Here is a 25,053-nt window from a genome sequence, read left to right on the forward strand (position 1 = left end):
GGGTAAGCCACTTTTTTAGGTTTGGGAATAAAAAAAAAATTACTATCGGCCAAATCTGGTGAATACAGTGGATAGTCTACTGATTCAACCTTCAATTCCTTAAATGATAAAATTTGTAATAATAGAAAGAAGGGAAATAGTGAGAGCTGGAAATTCACTTAATTTTAATTATATTCAACAACGATACGTCAGCACATTTGCTAATCTCTTCAGGCTGTATTAACAGAAAAACAACAAATAACAAAAGATAAAGTTGCAAATGTAATTTGAATGGCATATAATTGTATGTATATGTGTGAACCTGATTTCTCTCGTAGTCAAATTATTATAGGCTCAAACGAATAGCTCGTAGCCAGTCACGTTACAATACAGTAAGAAATCAAGTATTTCAACACACATATATATATATATTCTTCATCTATCATTTCTTCCTTATCGATCTTAATAACGACTTATAAATATGACTAAGATATTGTATATCCTCTTTACTATTAATAGTGTTTTTATGTAAGCCGATTCGCAACATTTCGGATATTCTGCGTTTCTTATAATTCTTTTCATAATCCAATATTTTAGCTTTGTCCCAGTCAAATACATGTGAGAGATTTCTTCTATATGTGTAGCTACTATTGTATCTAAGTTAATGTATTTTTTGTGTTCGTTTAATCTAATTTTTAAGGATCGCTTACTTTCACCTGAAACCGCTGAACATTGTTTGCAGTTAAAACTGTAGACTATACCAGTGTTGTGTAATAAATCAGATTTGTCTTTTCCTAAACGAATAAACTCTTGTAATGGTTTTTGTAATAAAGGGATTGGAGTAATGTCATGTTCTTTTAACACTGAAGAACATTTTTTAAAGATGTTACAATTATTTGGAATAGCGACTGTAGGTAGTTTTTGATTTATTAATTTGTTATAATTATTCTTCCCTTTTTTATATCTGTTAATTCGTTTGTATATGTATTTTTTGATAAATTTAGACGGATAATTATTCTTCACAACACGGAGACCTTACGGGCTAGCGGAAATCGAGTCTAGTTAGATTCGCCACCTGCCCGGCGTTAAGTACGTCTGACTTGACCCTGAAAAGAACCGGTTTGCCCAAGGATGAGATTCCTTGGCTGGTGGAACTCCGAATCCCGAGAAGGATTCGCCACCTGCTGCGGAAACCCGTGAACTCCGGAGCGCGTTCCATGGTGGCCCTGAGAAAGGCCAGTAGTGTGCTCAGGGAAGGAAATAAGTGCCAGGCTCAGGTTGTGTGGAAACCTTTATTCTGAGGTGGATGCCTAGCTGGTGACTGTTGGCTCCGAGAAGGGAGCCTCGACTAACTGAATGAAGAAAAAACGCGGTATTATACGCTTTTCCGTAACATAGCGGCGCACCAATCAGCTACGGCCAGTCTCCCACCATCTCCGGCACTTAGCGTTTACACTGAGCTTAGACACGGAGAGGGGAATGAGAGAATGTTCCGCTATGAGGGAAGACTATGCGTAGCGCGCCACCAAGTTTAGATACGGAGAGGGGAATAAGAGAAAGTTTCGCTAAGAGGGAAGACTATGCGCAGGCGTGCCATTGGGCTTACATCAAAACTAAGCAACTGTGCCGAGTGCGTTGTCTTGATGAAACATAATTTTTTTTTTTTTATATGAGGACGTTTTACCTTTATTTTCTCGCTTAGTTGAACCAACAACGACACATAATACTCTCCGATGATTGTTTGTCCTTTTTATAAATAGTGGACGAAGATAATACCACGTGCATCCCAAAAAACAGTGACCATAACTTTGACTGATATTACTGTCTTCTTCTTCATTAGAGCTGGTTGACCTTTCGCAATCCACTGTTTTAACTGTTTCTTCGTCTCAGAAGTATAGTGGTATATACACGTTTCGTCTACAGTTATATATCGACGCAAATAGTCGTCTAGATTATGGTGAATGTGTGCCAAGAGGTACTCCGCAGCCAGCACATATCTGCGTCTGTTCTCGACTGAAAGCAAATGCGGCACCCATCTTGCCGACATTTTTCTCATGTACAATTTCTCATGCAAAATCGAAATGACTGTACCTTTTGAAACACCTGTGGCCTCAACTATTTCGCGCAATTTTATTCTTCGGTCACTCAACACCATGTCGTGGATTTTATTAATCAATTCCGGAGTGCTCACGTCTACAGGACGGCCTGAACGATGTTCATCTGCAGTCGATGTACGGCCACGTTTAAATTCATTTACCCAATCGTAAACAGTTTCAAAAACAGAGGCAGATACACCATGAACTACATATAACTCAGCTTTGATTGCTTTTAAATATAGATGTTTTATTATCGCTCGGAACTCACTTTTTTTCATTGTTAATAAAAAACAAAAGTTGTTCACTTTGATCGACGATAAAAATGGAACTACTTGATGGATCTGGCTGAAACTTCGGCAGTACTCTATTTAATAGTGACACTTGTGTGATGTTCGTATCACTTATAAATAATACTAATTCGAACTCTCGTATCTAGCTAATGAGTAAGAATTTGTTTCCAATAATTTTACTCTACTTGTCAATAAAATAAATAGATAAATCATATGTATTCTAATAATGATAAATAAATCAAATATATATAAGTAAGTACAATGTTTCAAGGAAAGTCAGACAATGCCCTAGTTTCTTATGGTGCGAATTGTCCCATAAGCAGAGCTAAAGTCTTCCTTGGATAGGATATAATTCGGCCCAAGTTTCTTATAGCGCGAGATGTTCTATAAGTCGAGCTCGAATTATAAGGAAGGAACAGTCTTGCTCAGTTAATTGCAATCAGAGAAAGAATTTAGGCATTCGCCAAGTTTATTCAGACTCATGCGCTCACCTTGCAAGGCTAGAAGTGAATGCTAGCCTGTGCAAAGGTGGGCCTATTTATACACAGATTTTCCCGCTTATTTTTGCAGAAGAGATGTCATCGAACATTCGAGATACATTCGCGAATTTTGAGTAATGAGTTTTCTTAATTTACAAGTAAATAATCATTAATATTAAGCTTTTTACGTATGTAAGCTTTACAAAATTTGTTATTCGTTGCTTTTATATAATATACAATTATCGCAAATAGTATCTTCAAAAGTTATTAACTAATAAAGTTAATTAACGTGATATTATAATATTTACAATAGAAAATTAATAAATTTTTATATAACTTTATAATTGATTCAATTTAGAAGTATTTTCTAAAAATGAATATTTAAATTAGTTAATAACATTTGAATTATAACTAATTTTTCATATTAGTAACGGTTTTTCCTAATCTTATAATGCAATTATTAGATTAATAATTTAAGATTCCTGAATTATAAAGCTATCATTATAAAATTAATACTTTCGTTTATACTTATAATATTATAAGCTGTATATAAATAAATTATTAATTGTTTATTTACTAATAACAGTTATTATTCAGCTGTTATTAATGAAACCAATTCTTACTCATGTTCTATACTTATTCATTTTGCATATTTACATTTTTCTAATAATTCATATTGTTAGCGTAATAAATAAATCAATTTTGCATATTAAAATTTATTATTATTTCATAATTAAATCCAATTTGTGTAATTATATTCTGAATCTACGTACTTAAATTTATATAATAAATACTTTGTTATATTAAAATTATCTCTAATTAACATATTTTTCTTAATATCCAAAATCATTATATCTATATCTATTACTTTGTGACGTCACGCTATTTATTTTGATTCGATTCTTATTTGTATACAATCGAGTAAACAGTGAGGTAGCGCCGCTTGATGTATTGATTTGAATAAACAGATAGATACGTTAGACTAGTTGCAGTAATTCAGTGATTTAATAAATAGCTCATAAATAGGATCGGTACACTTGCTGGTGCAATATAATTTTGGTTGCTGTGAGCGCCATTTTTTGGATTTTCTAAGGATTTATTGATCCACCCTCGTAACATTCAGAAAATAAACATCAAAACTGAACTAAATGAAATGATATTATTAAATTCCTTAATTTCATCCATACATTAAGAGTGAGAATTAAGAACATTTAAGGAAATAAGATAAATTTACTAACAAATGAAATGTGTTATATGATCTATAAATAACGTACAAGCTTTTGTAAACGTAAGATATTAGTTTAATTTCCATGACTTTATTGGACGGACGTGATTTGAAGAGTAAAATAATTTCGTCAATATTTTCAAATTGAATTCATAAAATAATTTGTTCTTAATTTATATTTCGTCGAAAAGGTAAAAAATTTCTAATGTTTATTGTTCATTCCATTAGCACAGTCCATTCACGAAAGTAATTAATTCAATTGCAGTATTCATAATGAGAGTCAATCCTTTGAACGTAATAAATTTATTGCTGGCACACTTTCAAACAGTTGAATTACCGATGAATAACCCCACTACTTATCAAGAAAATTAGTTAGCGGAAAACATAAAAAATATTTTATTAAATTCGATAAACGAATTTCAGGATGTAGAAATAATTTCAGAAGAAACGTTAGTTTTCCAGAAGGAATATAAAAATTCTGATACACAAATTATCTTGGAGGATATAATGGTCTAGTTTCTTCAATTATTTGTTCACAGTGACCACTTCAGATATCCACCAGTAATATACTGGTAGGACTAGCATTTACATAAAAAATGTTCTTCATACAAATTTTAAATAGATCTACAAAAAATATTTTCTACTTAGAATAGCATCTTGAAAGGTAAAGTTGAACTCGTCACCTTGGGAACGGAGCAGATTGTACCGACAAAAAGGCTGACTGTTTCGATATAGCTCATTTCACTCTTCGTGGGACTGGTGGTAGCTCCTTTGGTTTGGTTGGTCCGCCTCCTTACATCCACTATCTCCTCCGCTAAGGCGATCGTTCTATCTTCCGAAGTCTCAACCGCGGCACTCACCGAGGATGCCGGTGGTGCGAAGGTGCTTGATGCTTCTTCTGCCTCCCGAAGGCGTAGTCGGCATTTGCCCGGAAGATGGTCTCTCAAAGTTACATGTGGACAGATTGAATCGTATTGAGTGCTTTATTCTACCCACGTTCTGACGGGATTCAGTCGCTTTCTTTCTCTCATCCTTCATATAGCCAGCCGGTAGAAAATGCCCTGGCCTACCTTGTAGGATAAATTATTACGCCAGGTTCAGTTTCTGCTGCTCAATTAGCTTGTAAGAAACAGGAACGTGAATATGCGGCTACGGAGCTACTCGAGGTAGTTCCCGAGCTTGTACCATCTCCTCTTCCGAGTCAATCGACCATAACACCTCCTTAAATATAACATTGATGGCATCTTGTAATCAGCGACTGCAGGCTCCTCTACAGATTATCATCCACGATCCGCAGCTCCTATTCGAAGCTTTTCGAAGGCATGGCCAAATAAATTGTTGACCCTACCCCCTGCTACCGGCTAATAAGCGGACTCCATGCCGATCACTCACAAACGGTTGGAGGCGAGAGCACAGACAGTGGCAAAGAATGGTCCTTCGTCTTTCCGCCCTCAACCTTGCAACCGACACACGAGTCAACTGCAAGGTACACTGCCCGTCAATCACTTTTGCCATGCTTACCTCAAAATTAGGCAAACTTGAAAGTTTTGTATCTCGATCGGAAATCATCGTATCACAAAAAGCCGCAGGATATTTTAAAGGTAATTGCAAAAGCTTCCATTTAAGACGTGCAGAGACTTAAAAATGAAAATATGTGTTTTTTACAGTAAAAAAACTGATTAAAAAAATTTCAATTTTTTTAACCTCGACATAAATCAATGGCAATTTAGGACCAGGCGGTGGAGGACAAATCAACCTGAGGGGTTTGGAGGGTAATGTCTTTCCCTTTAAAATGAGTTCCCGCGGGGTTCTATCCGATGTTTTTTAACCGAGTTACGGCGTTTTTTGTAAAAAGCAACCTTTTTTTCCAATCCTCAATTATTTCGACTTGCGTACGTTTTGGAAAAAAATGCCAAAGAGAAAAAAGTTTCATTTTGTGTCCAAAAATACGAAAATAAAGTCAAAATAAAGAAATAGAGAAAAAAATTTTCTTCGGTTTTTTAGCGCATTAAAAAAATAAAGGAATTTAACTTTTTTTTTACGCTTAGTTTTAGTTTTTTTGTGATTTACTACGTCCCTAGACATGCCGGGGGATGAACGCCTTGCTATCGAGTGTTATCGAACTTATAAACTAGCACGGCCGCTGATCTACCGTAACGGTAGAGAAATTATAGAGAAGAGAGAACGAGGACCTAACCTTCTTTTAGCTAGTAAACGGGGTAAAGTAGACGGTCGAGAAAAACTAAGTTAGTGGTGCCTCTTTTTCCCTATCAGGTGCATGCCTCGAAGTAAATGGTAGCCTTCCTTATACGCACGGGCAGCCGGACAAGGATTCTTTCTGCGTGTATTCTTAGGAATTCGTAACCATTTAGAATCTTTTCTTTTTTTAACCTTGTACCGTGGAGCTTACGCTCTAATTTTGACAGGCTCGTGGTCACTCACTCACTCGCGGCTTTTCGAATTAGCTTACTTTTTAGGCGGCACGCGATGCACAAGCGATAAACTTTGCATCGCATATCTGTCTAGACCTGTATAGAGCGTGTGTTCTCGCTCTGTCTATCTGTCTGTCTCTCTCTCTCCCTCTTTCTCGCTCTCTCGCTTCTACTGCTGGACCCCTTGGGTCTCTTCCATTGCTCCTCGGCAATCGGCGCTGAAACAAAAGGCTAAGAGGCACATTTCTAATATGCATCCAACGTTGGTCACTGTGTTTTATTGAAAAAAGAGGGAAGAGGAAGAGAGGTAGACGAAAAATAAGCATACTGTTTGCTCTCATCATAAATTTATGTATTGTTATATAGTGTTGTATTAATTGATTTGGAAGTTTCTATTCGAAAAAACGGGATAAGATTCAAAGAACGGAAAGAGATATCCATTTCGTTTATCAAAAATGCACTTATTTGATATATAAGCTTGCCTAATTTCGCGATCGTAATTGATATTGTTTGCTATTTTGACAAAAAAGAATACATTACTAATATTGCGATATGCATTATATTTATTGCGGATTGTAATATTTTACGATTCTTGTTTTTCATTTGAAATTTTGATTGTAAATCTCTACTGATAATTACCTGATTTTTCAGTTATGCATAGTAGAGGTTGTGCATCTTCTAATATATATCTAATTCTGTCTGCAGGAAATTCGACATCTATTGGTAAATATGCCATTCCTGCTTTCAGTATTGATAATAAAATAATTGGTAATCGTTCTGATGGTTTCACGGAGACAGCTATAATTAAATTTTTGGACATGTGACGATTACAGTATGACTTTAAAACTTCTGCTATTCGGTCAGAGATTGAATCTAAACTTTCATATGATAATTTTTTAGTTTCTTCGTCATCTGAAAAAATATGTTCATATTAAAGATAATATCTCGGATAATTAAATAGAAATGTTTGTAACAAATCAATAACTTTATTTCCAATAAAAATATTAAAATGAAAAATTTTCAAAAAACGCGTAAAAACACATGTCAAGATAATAATAATAATTGCTGTAAATCTGAAACGTTTGACTTTTTACATAGGGTACACCTCGTCTTCTAAATTTTCTTCATCCGACATGATCATATTATCACTGTATGACGGTCTTACAAATTTATTAAATAAAAGAGTAGATCATTATTACTACAGTGTTGATGAGCAAGTCCATTCGGCTGCGAAATTATAAGCTTCTATCTCTCGAAAAGAAAAAGGAAATTTATTTCTCTAAAATGTTAAGATATAAAATTGTGACATCAAACTTATTTATTAAATGCTAATTACAAGATCGCAGTCTCGGTAAGTCGTACATCAAGACTAGATTGATGACATCGAATTGTAATTTCGCGTGATCGCACGTGAATTTTCATATCTTTGTCTTGAGCTTGCATTTGAGCGCGCGACAGCCAAGTAAGTTTTCACCCGCAATGCTCGCAATTTCGTCCAATTGCAGATCCGAACATGTGGAAAAGATGAATAGGTAGATAGATAAATAGATAGATAGATAGATGGCCTTTATTTTCTGTAAGGCAAAAATAAATACATATATTAACATATTTCTTAAATAATATATGATTGAAAATACAACACATTTGCTGTATAATCTATTACAGTATATTTTGCTAACAAAATAATTAAGCATTAAGTATAGATTTACTCAGTCAAATGTAAAGTGGTAACTTTTTCACAATAACTTATTGCATTACTGTATTTTTGAAGCATAAATGGTTATGGTTAGAACCAAAATCAACATGAGTAAATCGGATGCGTTAAAAAATAAACAATAAAATGGAAAAAGTAGGTCAGATAAGCCATACTTAAGTTTGAATGCCAGGCACTGCTACATTTTTAATAATTAAGTGATTGTTCTCCAGAAGAGTGCTACTCTGAGATTATAAGACGACGTTGTCAGTCATTTAAATCATACCATAAATATTCGAATATGACACTTGATTCATCTCGCAAAATAAACAGAATGTGCGCTTATTTACTCAAAGTCAAATTTTGCTAGGCTCAACTATGATGCATTGGATCGGGTCATGGCTTACCTCGATAGCACTATATCGAATTAGAACGATGTTGATATATACTGTAACAGGCTGTCATTTAGTCAATAAATCGTTGAATCCACCTAAAAGTGACTATACGACGCCTTGTTATCTATGTGCTCGAAGCACAGTGACCTACCTTGCCTCGGAGTGCGCCTGCGCAGAGTCTCTTCGAGGTTCCGAGTTGGGTTCCCCCAACTCGCCACTTAGCGGCGCTGTCGCTCTAACTAATAGCGCTCGTGCGGCCGCTACTGGAACCTAGGTTGAGGATTCCCGCCTAACGTCTCACACACTTCGTGCTGTGTTACCGGCGAATTCGAATACAATGTAAACAAAGCTAGGCGCGACCTCCGGACAAAGGAATGACAAAATAACGACAATCTTACTCGGAAATAACGATTCAGATGCACTTTATTAAACGAATTAACTTACACGGGAAATTGGCCGAGAGACTTACGCACGCACGCGTGATTGACAAAACACGCTGACTGCGAGAGCGAGAGAAAAGACCGCGAGTAACGCGAACTACCTGCTCGCACGCAATGTATAAACTCTTCGCGCTCGCTGCGCGGATTCGCACGCCAAATTGTAACAACAGTTCAGAAAAAGGAAGGTGCACCTACCGCAAGGACGATGTGGATACGGTGGCCAACCGTATCCGATTACGAATCGTCGAAACACCGCTACGCTGCTCGCCGCACCTAATGCTGTTGCCGCTGTTGTTGTTGCCGCCGCTGATGCTGCTGTTATTGCTGTTGCTGCTGTTGCCACTGCAATAATCACCGCTACCGCTACTGCTGCTACTGCTGCTGCTGCTGGCACTCACCCACGCAAGTTCGCAATATCACCCGGAACAATGTCAGTGGCAAAACAAAACACAGCGCGAAAACTCGGGACGGATGGAGGTTAGGCGCACAGATTGACTGAGTGACACAGTCGTACTGCCGGTTGCTACCTCCCCTCCCGGTCAGTGCCCCTTACGCGTTCTCTCTCTCTCGCGAACCGAACGCGGCTCACCTCGCTTAACCGCCAATTACCTCGCGCGAGTCAAACGATTTTCGGCAATCGTTGCAATACTTGTTTTTCATGCTGGCTTTTTTTTGGTTCTACCGGACCGATTTTCAAGAGCAATAATATATCATTACGATCTTTTTATTGATCTATTCGACAGAGTTCAAAAATATCCATTATTTTGTGATAAAATTAACACGTTGCCACCAATTCTTATTGCGTGGGTCAGTGAGGCGCTTCCACTCACGGCAATTGAGGAAAAAAAGAAAGAGAGAGGACTGGTCATAAAATAAACAACACAACCTAAAATGTAAATTCAACTTACGGCTTAATGTTATTAACGAATCTTTACATCTAAATACACGTGCGCACTATACAATCTAGAATTACAACTAACTGACGCAAAGAGAGACTAAATGTAACCGCGGCTAAATATTCATCTTCTTCCCTAGTCGAATGATCTCTTACGCACTTATTCTACTACAAAATTACTTAAAACTATGCGAAACCGACATCGGATGAATTGTCCGGCACCTGAGCGCCTTGACAACCCATCACCATCTTACTATAAAATTTATGTACAATAATTAAAGAGAATAACGTAAACTAAACTAACGCAACTTATTAATGAGCGCACTAAACAGATAGCCGGCACGTGAGTGTTTTGCTACTTTTATTCGTTGCGCACTAATAACCGTTGCCGGAGAGAGACCGACAGAACAAAGAGAGAAACTTGATCTTGAGCGATTATACTCCTCGTGCCGTCGCAGATTCCTCCGAAATGTGCTGCTGCAGGAACTCCTGATTGCTACCGCAGATCCAGTTGCTGCAAGCGGATTTGGTCCTCCTTGTAGACAGGCCGACTGTTGTCCCTAACCGGGCTGTTGCAAGTGACGATGAAGCAATCCGCCTGTTGAGTAAGTAGGTTGTTGCAGGTGGTGATGGTGTTATCTGCCGACTGGATTGACTGCTGCCACAAACCCCGTTGTTGTGGGTGATGTAAACCTTCTTTGCGACCGATTCGCCAATTGATACGATTCGATAGCTTTTCCTCATCCGAGTATCGTTAACTCTGTTTCTCATCCATTCAAAATTTGCACTGGCGAACGCACACACTTTTTCTCAAAAACCTCCTGTCTCGTGGCCGCTCAGTTGCGCTCGCTCCCATCCCTTCCTGACCTATTTGTTAGGCGGCACGCGACGCGCCGCTTATCGGTCACGCGTCGCACGCCAGCATTACACTGCATAGGCCCAATGCTCACTCTCTCATTCTCTCTCTCTCTGCGCTCCTCGACTTTGGGTTCGCTCGACTCCGCTGGTCCGTCCTTGGCGCTAAAACAAAAGGCCAAGCATTAGGCGCATTCTTAAATAAACGAGATTTTAATCTCGCATTCTTAAGAAACAAGAAAGAAAAAAAAGCGCATTCTTAAGAAACATAGACGAGGAGCAAGCATACAGCCTGCTCCCGTCACTATTTATTTAATATCATGGATGTGATCGATTTCAATTTATTATTTAAATGTATTTTTATATCTTCTTATATGTCAACAAAGATTGTATTATATAAATTTATTTTATGGAGAGGTAAATGAATCATTAGTTTTTCTATTGAATCAGGTTTTGACTTGTCTTAATAGATTCACTAGTGACGAAGATAAAATGGAAGTACCTCATAGGTAAGAGCGAAGGTTAGGGCTCTTATACTTAAAATGAAAAAAAAATTATATAATATTTATAAATGAAAACAACACTATTTTTTTTAATAAAAGCTAGATACACATAAATTTTCATTTGTAATTCATTGATTTATACTCTCCTTATTTATCCAAGAATTGTGAGTATTATCGAAGCAGAGCCATTTTACAAAGACTTCATTATCCCGTCTTCTGAGAATTTTTTCTACAAGATAGATATCAGGATAAATAGCTTTCTGTAGTTCTTGCTCGTAAAAACCACCAACAATGGGATTTTCTTGGTAATTTAGCAGGTGATATGTTACAGGTTTAGTTCTTGAAATACGATGAATAGTAAAAATTTCTTTAGACCAATTAGGCGAATATCCTTTTTCAAAAACGTGTTTAGATTTGCTCACTCACACTTTATCCCTACCTGGAATTTTGGTTTTTTGAAAAAACGTTGGTCATAAGAGAATCGTGTCAAGACATGCATTTCATTTACTTTTGTCACGTCTTTAGGCTTCATATTTATTTTGCGATGTTTTCGATTTTAATAAGATTCCATTAAACTTGGGAGAAAGTCAATCTACTTATAACTTCCTGTTAAACTGAATTTTTTCCACATAATATTTGTGAGTGTTCGATTGAAACGTTGACAAATTGATGCTTTAAGATTGCTATAAGTAGAATATAGGTTTATTTTATATTTTTTCATTAGACTTTGAAAATTTGTATTGTAAAACTCTTTGCCTCTATCCACTTGAAGATTTTTAGGAATGCGCCGTTTTTTTAATGCAGACTCCATTGCATTAGTGACATCTGAAGCAGTTTTCTGTTTTACTGGAACTCCCCAAGCATATTTAGAGAACGTATCTATAATAGTTAATAGATAGCGAAAACCTTTGTTCTCTCTGGAATAGCCTTGCATGTCAATAAGATCCGCTTGCCATGTCTCATCTATTCCTTGTATATCGACTTTTCAATGAGGATAGTTTCGACGTGCTGGTTTGTGTAACTTATCCGCCAAAAGATGAATTTTTTAATATAAATTGCATCTCTAGGAAAAATCGCCTCTTAAAGTTATAAGCTATACAATTTAATAATCAAATTACGCCATTTTTACAATAAAATTATGGAAAATTTTTACATGGAAAAATCGCTTGTGGTTAGAAGATTATTATCCATATAAAAGATGATTAATGTTGCTCTCTAATTTTGAATAATAATCAAAAAACAGATTTGCTATTTTCTTTTTTAGCGGTTTAAAAATCAGCAAATTAGCAACAATCATAATCATCAATTTTACATATACTTATGATAGATTTTCTATCTAACCGTGTCATTTTAATTGTTTAAAAAAATTATAAATTGTTTATTTATTGATAACTCAGTTAATAATGGGTTATCAAAGTGTCAAATTCTTGCTTTTCTGTTTTAATATGTCGAGATTGTAATCGCATACTTGAAATAACAATATCGTTGTTAATTGCAAAATAACTAACAATGTTAACTTGTAAATTAGATTTGACTAACAAATATCGATTTGAGAGTTAAATTAACATGAAATTCAGGATCAGCACATCAAATTTAACTAAGAAATACTTTTGTTCGTTTAAAAAACTTTATAATTAAGGATTTTCGGTTGTAAACAATAAATTTTCCCACGGTCGTGACGTCACGCTCCTTATATGGTAATGTTTTCGCAGAGTTGCCCTAACACATTTGCATATACGTGTGAAAAGCGCCTACGCTCAATTACCGATTTTCTTTAATTGTCTCGTGTGTGACGGGTTGCCGTTTTGCAGAGGAAAATAGGAGACAAATCAGACAGGACCGTTACATTGTATTTAAAGATTTTCTAAGATTATTTATCACAGTTATAAGCATAGTAACGTTAGCTTCACTAGTTTTTTGCAACGTTCTTAAATTTACAGCATCGTTACTCTCCTGAGGATCGGCTATATTGCAAATTCTTTTCTCTTCCACGTGGTATTGTCCGTCTTTGATTGAATGAATTTCATTAACACGACTAAGATTACCAGCGGTTTGTTCGATGATAAGCAATCTTAATCGATCTACGAGCTCGTTTGTATCATCCCAATATACATAATCAAATAATGTTCCTCTTCTTGCTATTTTAGATCGGTAAAAGACCTTTTCTATCAATAGTTGATTTTCGCTTCATAGCACTACCGAAAAAAAATAAATTTAGATCAATATAGTTTTTGAATTGGTTTATGTACTTATTACGATATTCTCCATTTGCTTCATATCTCTTAAGAACATTAGTGATTTCAAGAATTTTTATAGAATTTTCAATATCCGATGAACTGATTAATTTAGAATCAGGTTCTTTCCGAAAAAGAAGTTCCATTAAACCAGGCGTCTTGCTGTATGCTTTATCATTCACAGTCACGTTATCGTTTTGGAAGTAAATTGAAGAATTCCCTATGACATATGTATTTTCTTGCAAGCGAACAACAAATGTCTTGTTTAAATTACTTTTCTAATGAGGTTCATGCAATAGTCGAATATAGTTTCCTACAATTGAATCATCCAATATCTGTTTTTGTTGTTTTGTAGTTACATTTGAACTAACTTTGTCTAAATTTATTGCAGTTGTATCAAGTGATGATTCAGTAGACTTATTAAATTTGTCTTTATCAGCATCATCATCATCATCATCAATAGAAATAGCGGATTCAAATGTAGTATCATGCGGTTGCAAGTAGAATTTAATTCATTCACAATACTATTGAAATATCGAGATTTATAGAAAGCGTCAGCTGTTGTTTTTGATTTGAAAACTTTATCGAACATAATTTTCTGCTCCTTGTTCGATTTCTGTTCAGTAGCAGAGTTAGTTTTATCAATAACTACCTCCAAAAGATTTTTCAATCGATCAACCGTAGTTTTAAAAGTTTTATTCAATGTATTTTCCAAATCAGCTTTGTACCTTATATTAGTTGATACTTACGTCTGATGGCATCACAAACCTCTGATGATTGCTCGAGCACTTTCTTTCTGCTTTCAAAATCAGCCATGTTGTTGCTTGTAATTTCTAAAATTAAATAATCTTTATTCGTTTACTTCGCTATATTTATAACAAAAGAATCAAATTCCTTTCTATACCGTCCATGATTGATTGATTTATCTCTATCGATAACTAAAAATCCATGATTATCGTCTCTCCAACATTTTAAACAAATTGCTTTAAACTTCTTAAAAGTCATATCTAAGTTAACATGATCATTTTAAATATATTTAATATTCACGTCATCTTGTCAAAGCAAAACTAGTAAATTCACATGATCTCGAATGAGATGCTTCGGTATGCGAGCGTATGATTGACAGAGACAAAAACTATCTACTTTTTTATGTCTTCCCATACAGAAGAAGCTCTCACGTTATCCTGCTCTTCAGTGGCTATATCGTCAAAAATCATGATGGAATTTGGATGAGCTTTGTCTGGTGAAACAACTGTCTTATCCATGATACTGTATACCATCAATCGGTTCCAATAAATATTTTAAAAATTTATACTTTCGTTGATTGAGGGACTTTTAATAAACATAAAAGTTTTCGAACCTAAGTCCATTAAAATGTGTGATTAGTGTTAGGAAACAGTTAGTTTTCCCACAGTTACTATATAGTAAGCTCAATAAGCGCGGGACAATTGATGAGTTGCGTGATCGCGAGATGCGGTTTATGGTAGCGTTTGAGGAGCCTGACCTTGACTTTCTGTTGCGACCTGACGATTTCGCGTCGGGAAGGATTCCCGATTTCCCATACAGGAGCTTCGGTAAAGAAATTGAAGCTAGCACGCGGGGAGAGGCGTTGGTCGCGACGCCGTCACTGGGGCGCGTGCAGTGGGAGACTAGATCGGAGGCGTTTGTAAGCGTTCTCCCGCCACAACGCACGGAGCAAGTAGGCGAGAGGAATGCGGGCACTTCGGCACATGAGTCCTTTTATAGGGTTTCTAACCTGTCGAAGTTGTCCACTCCTATGGAGATGAGAGCGGACGCGAGAGAGTGCGAATCCTAGAAACAGGAGGGAACAAAATAGGAACACCGTCCGTTCGGGCAGGTGTGGGAAATGCTGGCAGCTTTTCCGCGATGGGTATATCGGCGTGAAGTTCGGCAACAGATGTCCGATAGCAAGAATACGGTATATCGGGTCGACCGAGAAGCCATGAAGCGATCGGCAGTGCGGGCACCCCAATCCCGAGTGCGGAAAGGGCAATGGGCCGCGCAGCGTTGAACGTGCCGTCTGCTCGCGTGAGAGGCTCGCCGGCGAGCGCCGCGACCAAGGGATCGTTGACTAGCGATACTGCCCGTGATCCGGGAGACGGCGGCGTGTTCCGGACCGCATTCAACCATGATGGATCATCGCTCCACGCGAGTACGCCGCGAACGAGAGTGGGAACCGCGCGTCGTGCCGTGTCATGGGAGAAGCGCGCGCGCGATTTGCTCGCCGATGGTGACTCTGCGAGCCGTGCGAGTGCAACCCACAGCAGTGTTAAGCGCGGCAAGAAGGAGTTGGCTGGACCGGAGAATGACGATGACGAGCGATTTTCCTCCGATTCGAAAGTTTATGAGGAGTGCGGCTCGGGTCGACCACCGGCTGGGAGGCGAGCCTTGCTGAGGAAGTCTGGGGCACGTGCGATTAGGCGCATCAACGGGGGATCTCTCGATGCCGTGAACGCGATGCGGGCGTGGACGGTGAAGTTCACGAAGAGAAATACCTGGTCGAGTTGCGAAAGTACCAGAGCTTTTATGGATTAACCGATGAGGAGGTGCTGGAGAGCATCCATACTACGATCGCGGGTAAGGCTTCGTTGTGATCGGAAAATAACGAGGAGTCGTAGAAGTCTCTGGACGAATTTATAGCGAACTTTAAGGACGAGTTCTGTAGGCGGTTGAATCGGATGGATCTGTATTACGAACTCGCCGCGCGAGCGCAGGGTCAGGGTGAGCCGTTGAATGAGTACGTGGCTCCGTTCCAGTGCATCATTCGTCATTTTAACCCGCGCCCTTCGACGAAGAAACAGCTCGCTTTGCTGATAAAGGGACTGCATCCGAAGTATAAACAGTTTCTGGGTAGCAAGATATTTAAAGATATTCGCGAGTTTAAGAAGATAGGCGCGTAGTTTGAGGTTAAGAATGAGCGATTACAGCGTTGGAAGCTACCGCTTGGAGCGGAAAAGATTATTATTTCAGAGGCCGCGTATTCGGGATCGCCGAAAAATGCGAGAGGGGCGTCGGTAGCCGTGATAGAGCAGAATAAAGGAAATGATAGTGAAAGAGAAGAGCCGAAAAAGAAAATTCGCGTAAGAATCGCAGTGCCGTCGTGAAAAGGAGCAAGAAGGAGAGCGGTGAGGTTGCAGTTGCGATGGCTGATCAGCCAAACCCGCAGCAACCGAGACCCCCCAGAGTTTGTGGAGAAGGTCAGAGCGCGAATGCGCCGGCTGTAGGGAGCTTGAGACCGCTTCCCCAGATGGTTCCAATGGCGGCCCCGATTGACGGTTTGCCACGGAGTTTGGTACCACAGCAGCGTAATGCGCAGAATGCTCTTTATAAGCCCGAGCCGGGTTCGGATTGCCCTTTTTCGGGAGTTTGCTTCGGATCTGGTGTGCAGGGTCACCGTCGATCGGGGTGCCCGAACAATTAGAACAGACCGGCGGGCGCGTGTTATCGGTGCAAACAGGCAGGGCATTATGCGAATAATTGTCCCCTTAACCAGGCACAGCAGACACCAGTTTGCCAGGTGTGCGGCAGGGTTGGATCCGATTTTGAAACTTGTCCAACTTGCGCCAAGGCCGTGCAGAAAAACTTGCAGGCGAGGGCCGTCGACCGCACAACGACCCCTGCTTAACTACCCTTCAGCGGGCGTTGCGTGTTTAGGAAGTCCTTCGGAGAACGAGGGCGGGTAGAGCGGGTGCAGTAGAGAAAGTGGGAGAAAAGGGAGAATGAGTTGCTGGGTTAAACGGATGCCTAGCGGCAGCCGCTGGCGATGCGCGACCAGGCGCGATTAAAGGAGTCGAACGGATAGTGGAAACGCGCATGGTAGAGGACGTGCGCAGATCCGAGAATGAATATTGGAGGAAAGTGATCGAGCAATACGCACAGCTGAGAGTGGTGGATGACGCGGCGCAGGGGAGCGCGCGCTCGGGGGCGGCGAGAGACGCACGGTTGACCGTTTCCGCTCCTAGTTGGCCTTGCGTATCGGGGCCGTCGCGGATGAGAGAAACGTGCGGGGATGTTGTGTCGGGGGCGAGCGTGCCAGCCAACAAGCCGCATGGCTCGACGTCTGATGTGAATATGTGCCGAGATCAAGTGGCGGTCGCAGATGAGAAATTGAGAGGTTTTGTAAGATTCGCGCAGATGGGCAGCGTTATGATTGGTGTGATTGTCGATCCTGCGGCGCGATGCGGTGAACGAGCGATGGATGCGATCGGGACACGAGATGAAAGTGCGGAGGGAGTACAGTCATGCGGGATCGTGGCGCATAGAAAGTGAGGCGAGCTCGTGCGTTCCACCCTCGGCTGGGCGGGCTTCGACGGTGACTGCTGTCTTGGGGATAGACGGCGGGGGCTTACCGATGGTACCGGCATTTCGTTGGAGGTGACGAACGTAGTCGGGGACGCGCCGTTTGTCTCGGGGAAGGGAGTGGCCGAACCGAACTCAGCGGAATTGCCATATGGCCGGCCAAGCGACCCAGACGTGGTGCATGTAGCGATGGTGGAAAATAGATTTTTCATCAACGTTGACATTGCGGGTGTCATGTACAAGGCGTTGCTTAACACTGGAGCGCAGGTGTTAGTAGTAGGCCCTGCGATAGGAGATAGGTTTAAATACGATTTCCGTGAAGGGAATCTCGGGAGAGAAACCTTGCATGTGTAACGATCTGAAATTGGTCTTTGATGTGGACGGTAGATGCGAGGAATTAATAATAAGCGTAGTATCATGGCTGGATCACGATATCATTCTTGGAGTAGATTTTTGGAAGAAGTGGCGCCTTAATATCGATTATGAGAATCGTCAGTTGCGGGCGGTTGATCATGGTGAATGAGTTCCTCTCGCGGGTTCCGATGAGTGCGTGGTCGACGTGTTCGCGGAGTGCGCTGGTTTAACGACCTATGAGCAGTCTCAGCGAGAGAGAATCCTAGCGTTGGTCCGCCGGGTCGTCCCTGAGCAAGGAGAATCTCCATCTCTAACGGGCGTAAACGAACATATGATCGATGTGGGAGGCGTGCGGCCGATGAAAACGCCGATGAGACAAATGTCTCCCCTGATTTTGAGATTCACGCAAGAAGAGACGATGCGAATGTGGAGAGCCCGGATCATTAGGCCGTCGGATAACCAATGGTGCAGCGCACCAGTTGTCCTTAGGAAATCGGACGGTAGTTATCGCTTTTGTTTAGATTTCAGGCCCGTGAACAAGGTAACCAAGATTTGCTACACAAGTCGTATGCTAAACCCACATGAGCGTAACTATACGGTGAGCGAGATTGAATTTTTAGCGGTTTTATTCACCGTGAAGAAGTTCCGGTCGTATATAGAGGGTGCACACTTCCTAGTTGTGACGGACCATAGAATTTTAAGCAAACGCGAATTAACAGACAGACTGGAGCGATGGGTCTTGGAATTTCAGCAGTTGTACTGCGAGATCGTATATCGAAAAGAAGCGTTGCATCAAGTGTCGGATGCGCTTTCGTGTCGGTACAAAGATCAAATTGAGGTTTGTGCCTTTGAAGCGATTGAGGACGCATGATATTTGCAGTGAATGTGAGACGTGGTTGAAAGACCAAAGAAATTCGCTAATTGGAAGGTTGAGAATGGCATGCTGTACAGGTACATGTGTAATCATTTGCTTGATCCGATTACGAACCACGAGGAGTGCTGGCGCTTTGTAGTGCCCGTGGAGTACAGGGAGCGTGTCCTGGAAGACGCCCATTGCGAGCCGTCTTCGTGACATTTCGAACAGGAGAAAACGTGTGATCGAGTCGCGCGCGAATACTATTGGCCCGCAGTGTGGTATGACGTGAAAAACTTTATTGCAGAATGTATCGAATGTCAGAAGTATAAGGTTGAGCAACAAGCACCGAAAGGGTTAATGGAAAAGCGCGCGATCGAACATCCGTGGACTTTAGTCGCGACCGACGTTGTGGAGTTGTCCTGGAGCAAGAATCGATTTCGGAACATGGTGGTTTTTCAGGATTTGTTTGTGAAATGGGTCGAGTTGAAACCCTTACGGTGGGCAGATGGCGCAGCCTTGGCTTGCGCTTTTGAGGAGCTTATTTTTTTTAGATGGGAGACGCCGGACTACCTCATTAGTGATAATGCATAGGCTTATAAGAGCAAAATTTTTCAGGAAACATTGCAGGCATATGGTGTGGAGAATGTGCTCTGTCCCGCCTATCATCAGCAAAGCGATCCGGTGGAGCGCGTGAATCGAACGTTAAAGACTATGATCGCGATTTTTGTCGAGAATGATCATCGTACGTGGGGGGACCTTCACGAGTTTAGGCACGCGATCAATACCACGATACAATCGACGACGAGGGTTTCGCCTGCGTTTTTAAGCTTCGGTCGCCATCCGAAGCCCGTGAAAAGCTTGCGCCGAGAGATGGAAGAGCGTGCACCCATCCTGAAGATGGATCCAAAAGTCTGGAAGGACCGTCTGCTGCGATTGAACGCGTTGCGCGATTTGGTCGCGAAACATCGAGGTGGCGCAAAAAAAGCAGAAGCTTTACTACGACAAAAGTCGAAGGAGCGCGACGTTGCAAGTTGGCGACTTGGTGCTGCGAAAGTTGCATTCGCTTTTGAACGCGGCCGCAGGAAGGAATGCGAGGCTCGAACCCAAATTCGTTGGCCCATTCTGGGTACTGAAAGTCGTCTCCCCCGAGATTTATGAGTCGGAAACCGATAATAAACGCCAGACCGCGATGATGCATGTGTCTGACTTGAAGAGATACACCCCGGGGCGCTGCACTGTTAGAGTAAATAAGTAGGTGTGATCGTAAAGGCGTAAATGTAGTATGAATGTGTATTTAGAGATGTTTGATCATGTATGGTGGTGAGTGGGTGTAGGGTAAATTGTATGTGTTTGTTAGAGATTGGAAATGGAGGAAGAGGTGGCTCAGCTCGTCGCCCTCATGGCGGGTGTTGTCGTGAGTGACGGCGAGTTGCCGGACCTGACTGACGAGGAGTCGTCGGGTCCGCTTCGGGAGCTGGTCGGCGACGATGGGACTGAACGAACTCTCGTTCGCATTGACTGCACCATCAGTCATTCTCAAGGAGCCGACGAGGATGGAGATTGCGGAGATTCTCGAGCTCGGAGCTACTCCGCCGGCCCTTCCTGAAAAGCTCGAGGCCCCTCGAGAGACCCGGCGGAGTGAGTGTGGAGGCAGCCCAGCTTTGAGTGAGCTCCGAGCAGGGAAGCCTGAGATTCAAACACCTTCGCCCTGCCCGAGGGCTCCAAGGTGTGCGGCGATGTCGACCGAACGTTAGACTGCGTCTGCGCGAAGCGCCTCGTCCCACCTTGTTGAGGCTGAAGACACCGACGACGACCTAGACGCAGGCCATTAGTCAGAAGTGTGCCTCGTTCAGGCTCGCCGCTCTTCACATCCGTTCGTTGACAAGACAGAAGAACAAAGAAGAGGAGCTTTCAGCGATGAGCTCCGCTGGGCCGGCGGACACCCGCTGCAACACCATCAGTAGCAAAGGAATCCACGACCGGGGTAACGGCCAAATCGCTGCCTCGGGGAGGCCATGGTTTTATCAATGGTCTTCTCGAAGTAATAGAGGAGGACGCGACGGCAAATGGCCCTGTTCGACAGGAGCCACCCCAGGTAACACCGCAAAAACATGTTCATTCGAGGCTACCGTGAAAACCGTTGGCCCTCCAATTGGCCGACCCGTTGTACCAGTGCCGCCGAGAAGACCTAGGCACTGGTATTCCTCTGGCGGATTACGTTGTGGAGAGGCGTCGTCAGAAGCAGGAGGAGCGTGACGGCATGGGCCGGCGTCGGAGGAGGCGGAGACGTGAGATAAATCTGTCCTCATATAATATCGAGTCGCTGCTGCACTCGAGGAAGCCGGTGAGTCGTTCTTCTGCCGTGATTCCCCCTAGAGAGTTGGAAGATGATAGCGGAGATGAGGGTCCTGTTCGTGGAAGGAGCAGGCCCTCGGAGACGACGGTGCCATTGTTACCGGTGCTCCCGCCGAGCATTTCATCGCTGGCGGCGCCCGGGACGGGTTCGCCTTTGCGATCGTCGGTGCCGCCGCCTGTTTCCATCGTACTGGCGCCGGCGCCGGCCGCGGTGGCGTCGCCGGCTCACCTGCGCGCGTGGAGTGGCTCGACAGCGCGGGCAATCGCACGAACGGCACGTAACTTTGGGAACTGTCGTCGGTCGTACTCGATCCGGAGCTGGACGTGCTGCCCCATCGGTGCTTCAGCTGCTGAAACGAGAGTGCATCCTCGCTCCGCCTGCCCGCGCCCACCTAGCGGAAAAACGCTATGCCGCAACTGTGGTCACCTAATAAGACCAGAAGCGTCTCCGATACCAGCTGTATTTGTAGAGACAGCAACAGGAAATTGCTGATGTTGGCGACTTCACCACGCGAATCCGTGAGGAGAACCGCGGACAGAGCCGTTTGGCCAGCCAATTAGAGCGTTACGAGAAGCATGTCCGTCGTCGCACGCCCCCTCACCAGGGCGATGCGGCTGTCATTTCTCCCGTGGCTATGGAGATTGATCCTGTGGAGCCCGTCATGCGACAAATTTAGTAGACGGTGCCACCGGAGGGGCGCACCGGTTTGCCGACCAAGGCCGAACTCCGGAGACTCCGGCTTCGTTTTTCTGATTGGCGGGCGGATGTCGTGGGCTCGGAACGGTGAAGTCGGTCGAGACGTAGGTCTGTCTTCGTTCGACTGCGACCGTTAGCCTTGGGGGGGATGTGATGAGAGCCATGGCTCCGTCAACGTCTCTCGCTTCCCGGTGACGGAGAGAGAGAGAGAGAGAGACAGAGAGAGAGCAAAGAATATGATTTCGACGCCGGCAGGGTTGGCACGCGTACGGTGCTGCCGATTGCCCGCTACTCAAGGGTTTTTGGTGGGAGGCGCTCGGTGCCCGGCAGTAGACTGCAACAACGAGTGAGTGCGACACGCTTTGTCCACGTCGTCTGATTACTTGGTTTTTCTGTGGCCTTTGTGAAGCGTGAGCGAGATTTATTCTGCGACGTGTGTGTAACGTGGTGCAGGTGTTTGCCACGAGACTTGTGTTTCCAGGAAGAGTGAACGAGCTATCAGCATCTGTACAACCCAGGGACATCGAGCAGTTTTCCCTCAAGGTTGTTTAAGTGTTTCTCTCTCTCTCGTAAGATCGCGTCGCCGGCAATCCGCGGAGGGACACTCAGCGATTATTTCGCTCGAGAGCCTATGGAGAAACGTGGAGAATAGCTCCGAACCGTCGCGCCAGCCAGGTTCCATGCGATTTTCCACAGAAACTCGCGGCTGCCGTGGTGCGAGAGCGCGATTGTTGTCACGTCGAATTACTGATTAGAATTATATGACTGTATAGACGAATATATGTATTAAACGAATTTGTGAGTGATAATTGTGTTGACCATTCCTGCCTATTCCTTCCTGTGCGCGTCGAAACGTTGCCTTTCACGTCCCCCGCGAAGCAGCTTGGCCAACCGGGCCCTAATTTCTAAAGAATTCGTCGTATTCTCCGGCAACGGGAGAAACTCATGGCATAAATAATAGAGACGATATTTCCGATTACTGTAGCTGAGGTTTAAACTCAAGCGAAAAAGGAAATTATGCAATTGGAGATTACAGTGAACACCAAGTTAACTTTCAGGCAGCATATAAGTAGAGCAACAGAAAAGGCCTTAACTACAATAGCCGCTCTTAGCATATTTATGACGAATAAGTATGTCCCGAGACAGTGAACAAGGAGACACTTAATCTCGATCACCAACTCGATCCTCCTTTATGGAGTGGTTTAGGCTGTCGCGACACCGTAACCTAGGCTAGCGGTGATCAGAGATGATAGAGATAGAATGATCGACGTGTCCGAGAGCGCTGGCTGGAGGACGGGAAAAGGGTCTGGTTGAGGAAATGAAAATCGTGATTTAGGGGTTGGGCAGGGATAGGTATGAAATTCAGAGAGATCAACTTCTACCACAGATATCACGGGCTACAGTTATTTTAAGTCTTATTTGTACAGAGTAAAGAGTGTTTGGTCGCAAGAATGTTTGTTCTGCGGGAATGGGAATGACAGCACAGATCACACCTTATTCGAGTGCTCTTATTGGAATGAAGATAGACAGAGTATAGGGGTTAAAACAAGCATAGATATCATACCGATAATGTAACAGAATTGATGATAAGCAGTAAACAGGACTGGGATAATATATCTACACTCAGGCGTAAGAAGACAGCGTAGAAGTTTAGCTAAAAGCAAGCTTAGCTAGGAATAAGTAGAATTTTAACAAATGATCATGGATATACGGACGAAAATATATTTTACTGATATTACACTCGGATGGTGAAGTAATTCTAATGCGGTTCCACGTCGGAAGGCAAATGACCGTAAATCCCTCTCTTGCCTGAAACTTTCACTTACTGTTTCAAGGTCTCGAAGTTTAGTCAGTCGGCACCGCACTAGCACGGATTAACCTGGCACTCATTTGCCAAATTTGCCCTAAGGCCAATGATTCGTTCTCTAGCTCTATAACCTAAGACACTATGACCACAGACCCTTATATCCTAATATTTTCAATCCTCTAGCACCGCAAACTGCGACGCTCTAACTATAGACATCCATTTCCTAATTTCCTCAAACCTTCAGCACCATAACGTTCAATGCTATAATCCGAGACCCCTTTAGCCTAATTTCCTCTTCCTTCTTGCACCGTAACGTGCAATGATAGAACCACAGATACTTATTTCCTAATTTCCCTAATTTCTTCAACCCGTGATCCCCATAATTTACGATACTACGAGGGTGAATTGATAAGTTTCCGGCCTGACCAAGAAAAACAACATTTTAAAGAATTTTTTTTTTATTTCTCAACATAATCTCCTCCAAGGCTGATACATTTCTCATAGCGGTGTTCTAGTCTAGTAATGCCATCTCTATAGACTGATTCATCAAGCTCCTCAAAATACCCATTTACAGCTTCGATTACTTCTTTATTGTCTGCAAATCTCTTACCGTCATTTCTTGAGGGTGCGGCATCAACTCAAACTTCAGATCGTTGATTTTAGCCATCGCAACGATTGACTTGTGCGCTGGTGCGTTATCGTGATGAAACAAGATTCTTTTCTTCGCCAGATGAGGTCGTTTAATTTTCACCTCGTGGCTCAAACGTTGCAATAATTCTGCGTAGTATTGATTAGTGATAGTTTTACCCTTTTTAAGGTAATCAATGTATATAATACCTCCTGCATCCCAAAAAACAGTAGCCATAACCTTGTTCGCAGAAAAAATTGGTTTTGCCTTCTTTGGAGTTGGTTCCCCTGGCCCAATCTACTGTTTAGACTGTTCTTTGGTTTCAGGAGTGTAGTGGTGGACCCAAGTTTCGTCAAAGGTTACGACGCAAAAATTCGCTTGGATTACGCTTATACAACGCCAAATTAGCTGTAGAAATGTTTTTTCGAATCAATTTTTGGTCGACTGTTAGTAAACGCGGCATCCATCTTGCACAGAGCTTTTCCATTTACAAATGTTGGTGCAAAATATTTTGCACACG

The 25,053-nt window shown here is 42.1% G+C and overlaps 1 protein-coding gene across 1 annotated transcript in view; it reads right to left on the reverse strand.

Moving 5' to 3' along the window:
- The window catches only part of LOC131675463 (beta-alanyl-bioamine nonribosomal peptide synthetase ebony), a 964,295-nt gene that overhangs the window by 765,386 nt on the left and 173,856 nt on the right, over positions 1 to 25,053 (reverse strand). The window contains exon 4 of the mRNA XM_058954451.1: positions 7,141 to 7,413. Within this exon, the coding sequence (XP_058810434.1) occupies positions 7,141 to 7,413 (273 nt within the window). The remainder of the gene's footprint in view (positions 1 to 7,140; positions 7,414 to 25,053) is intronic.

This window comes from Phymastichus coffea, unplaced genomic scaffold (genome assembly GCF_024137745.1).
Source record: "Phymastichus coffea isolate CEN01 unplaced genomic scaffold, Cenicafe_Pcof_1.1 PCOF00001, whole genome shotgun sequence".
Lineage (NCBI taxonomy): Eukaryota > Metazoa > Arthropoda > Insecta > Hymenoptera > Eulophidae > Phymastichus > Phymastichus coffea.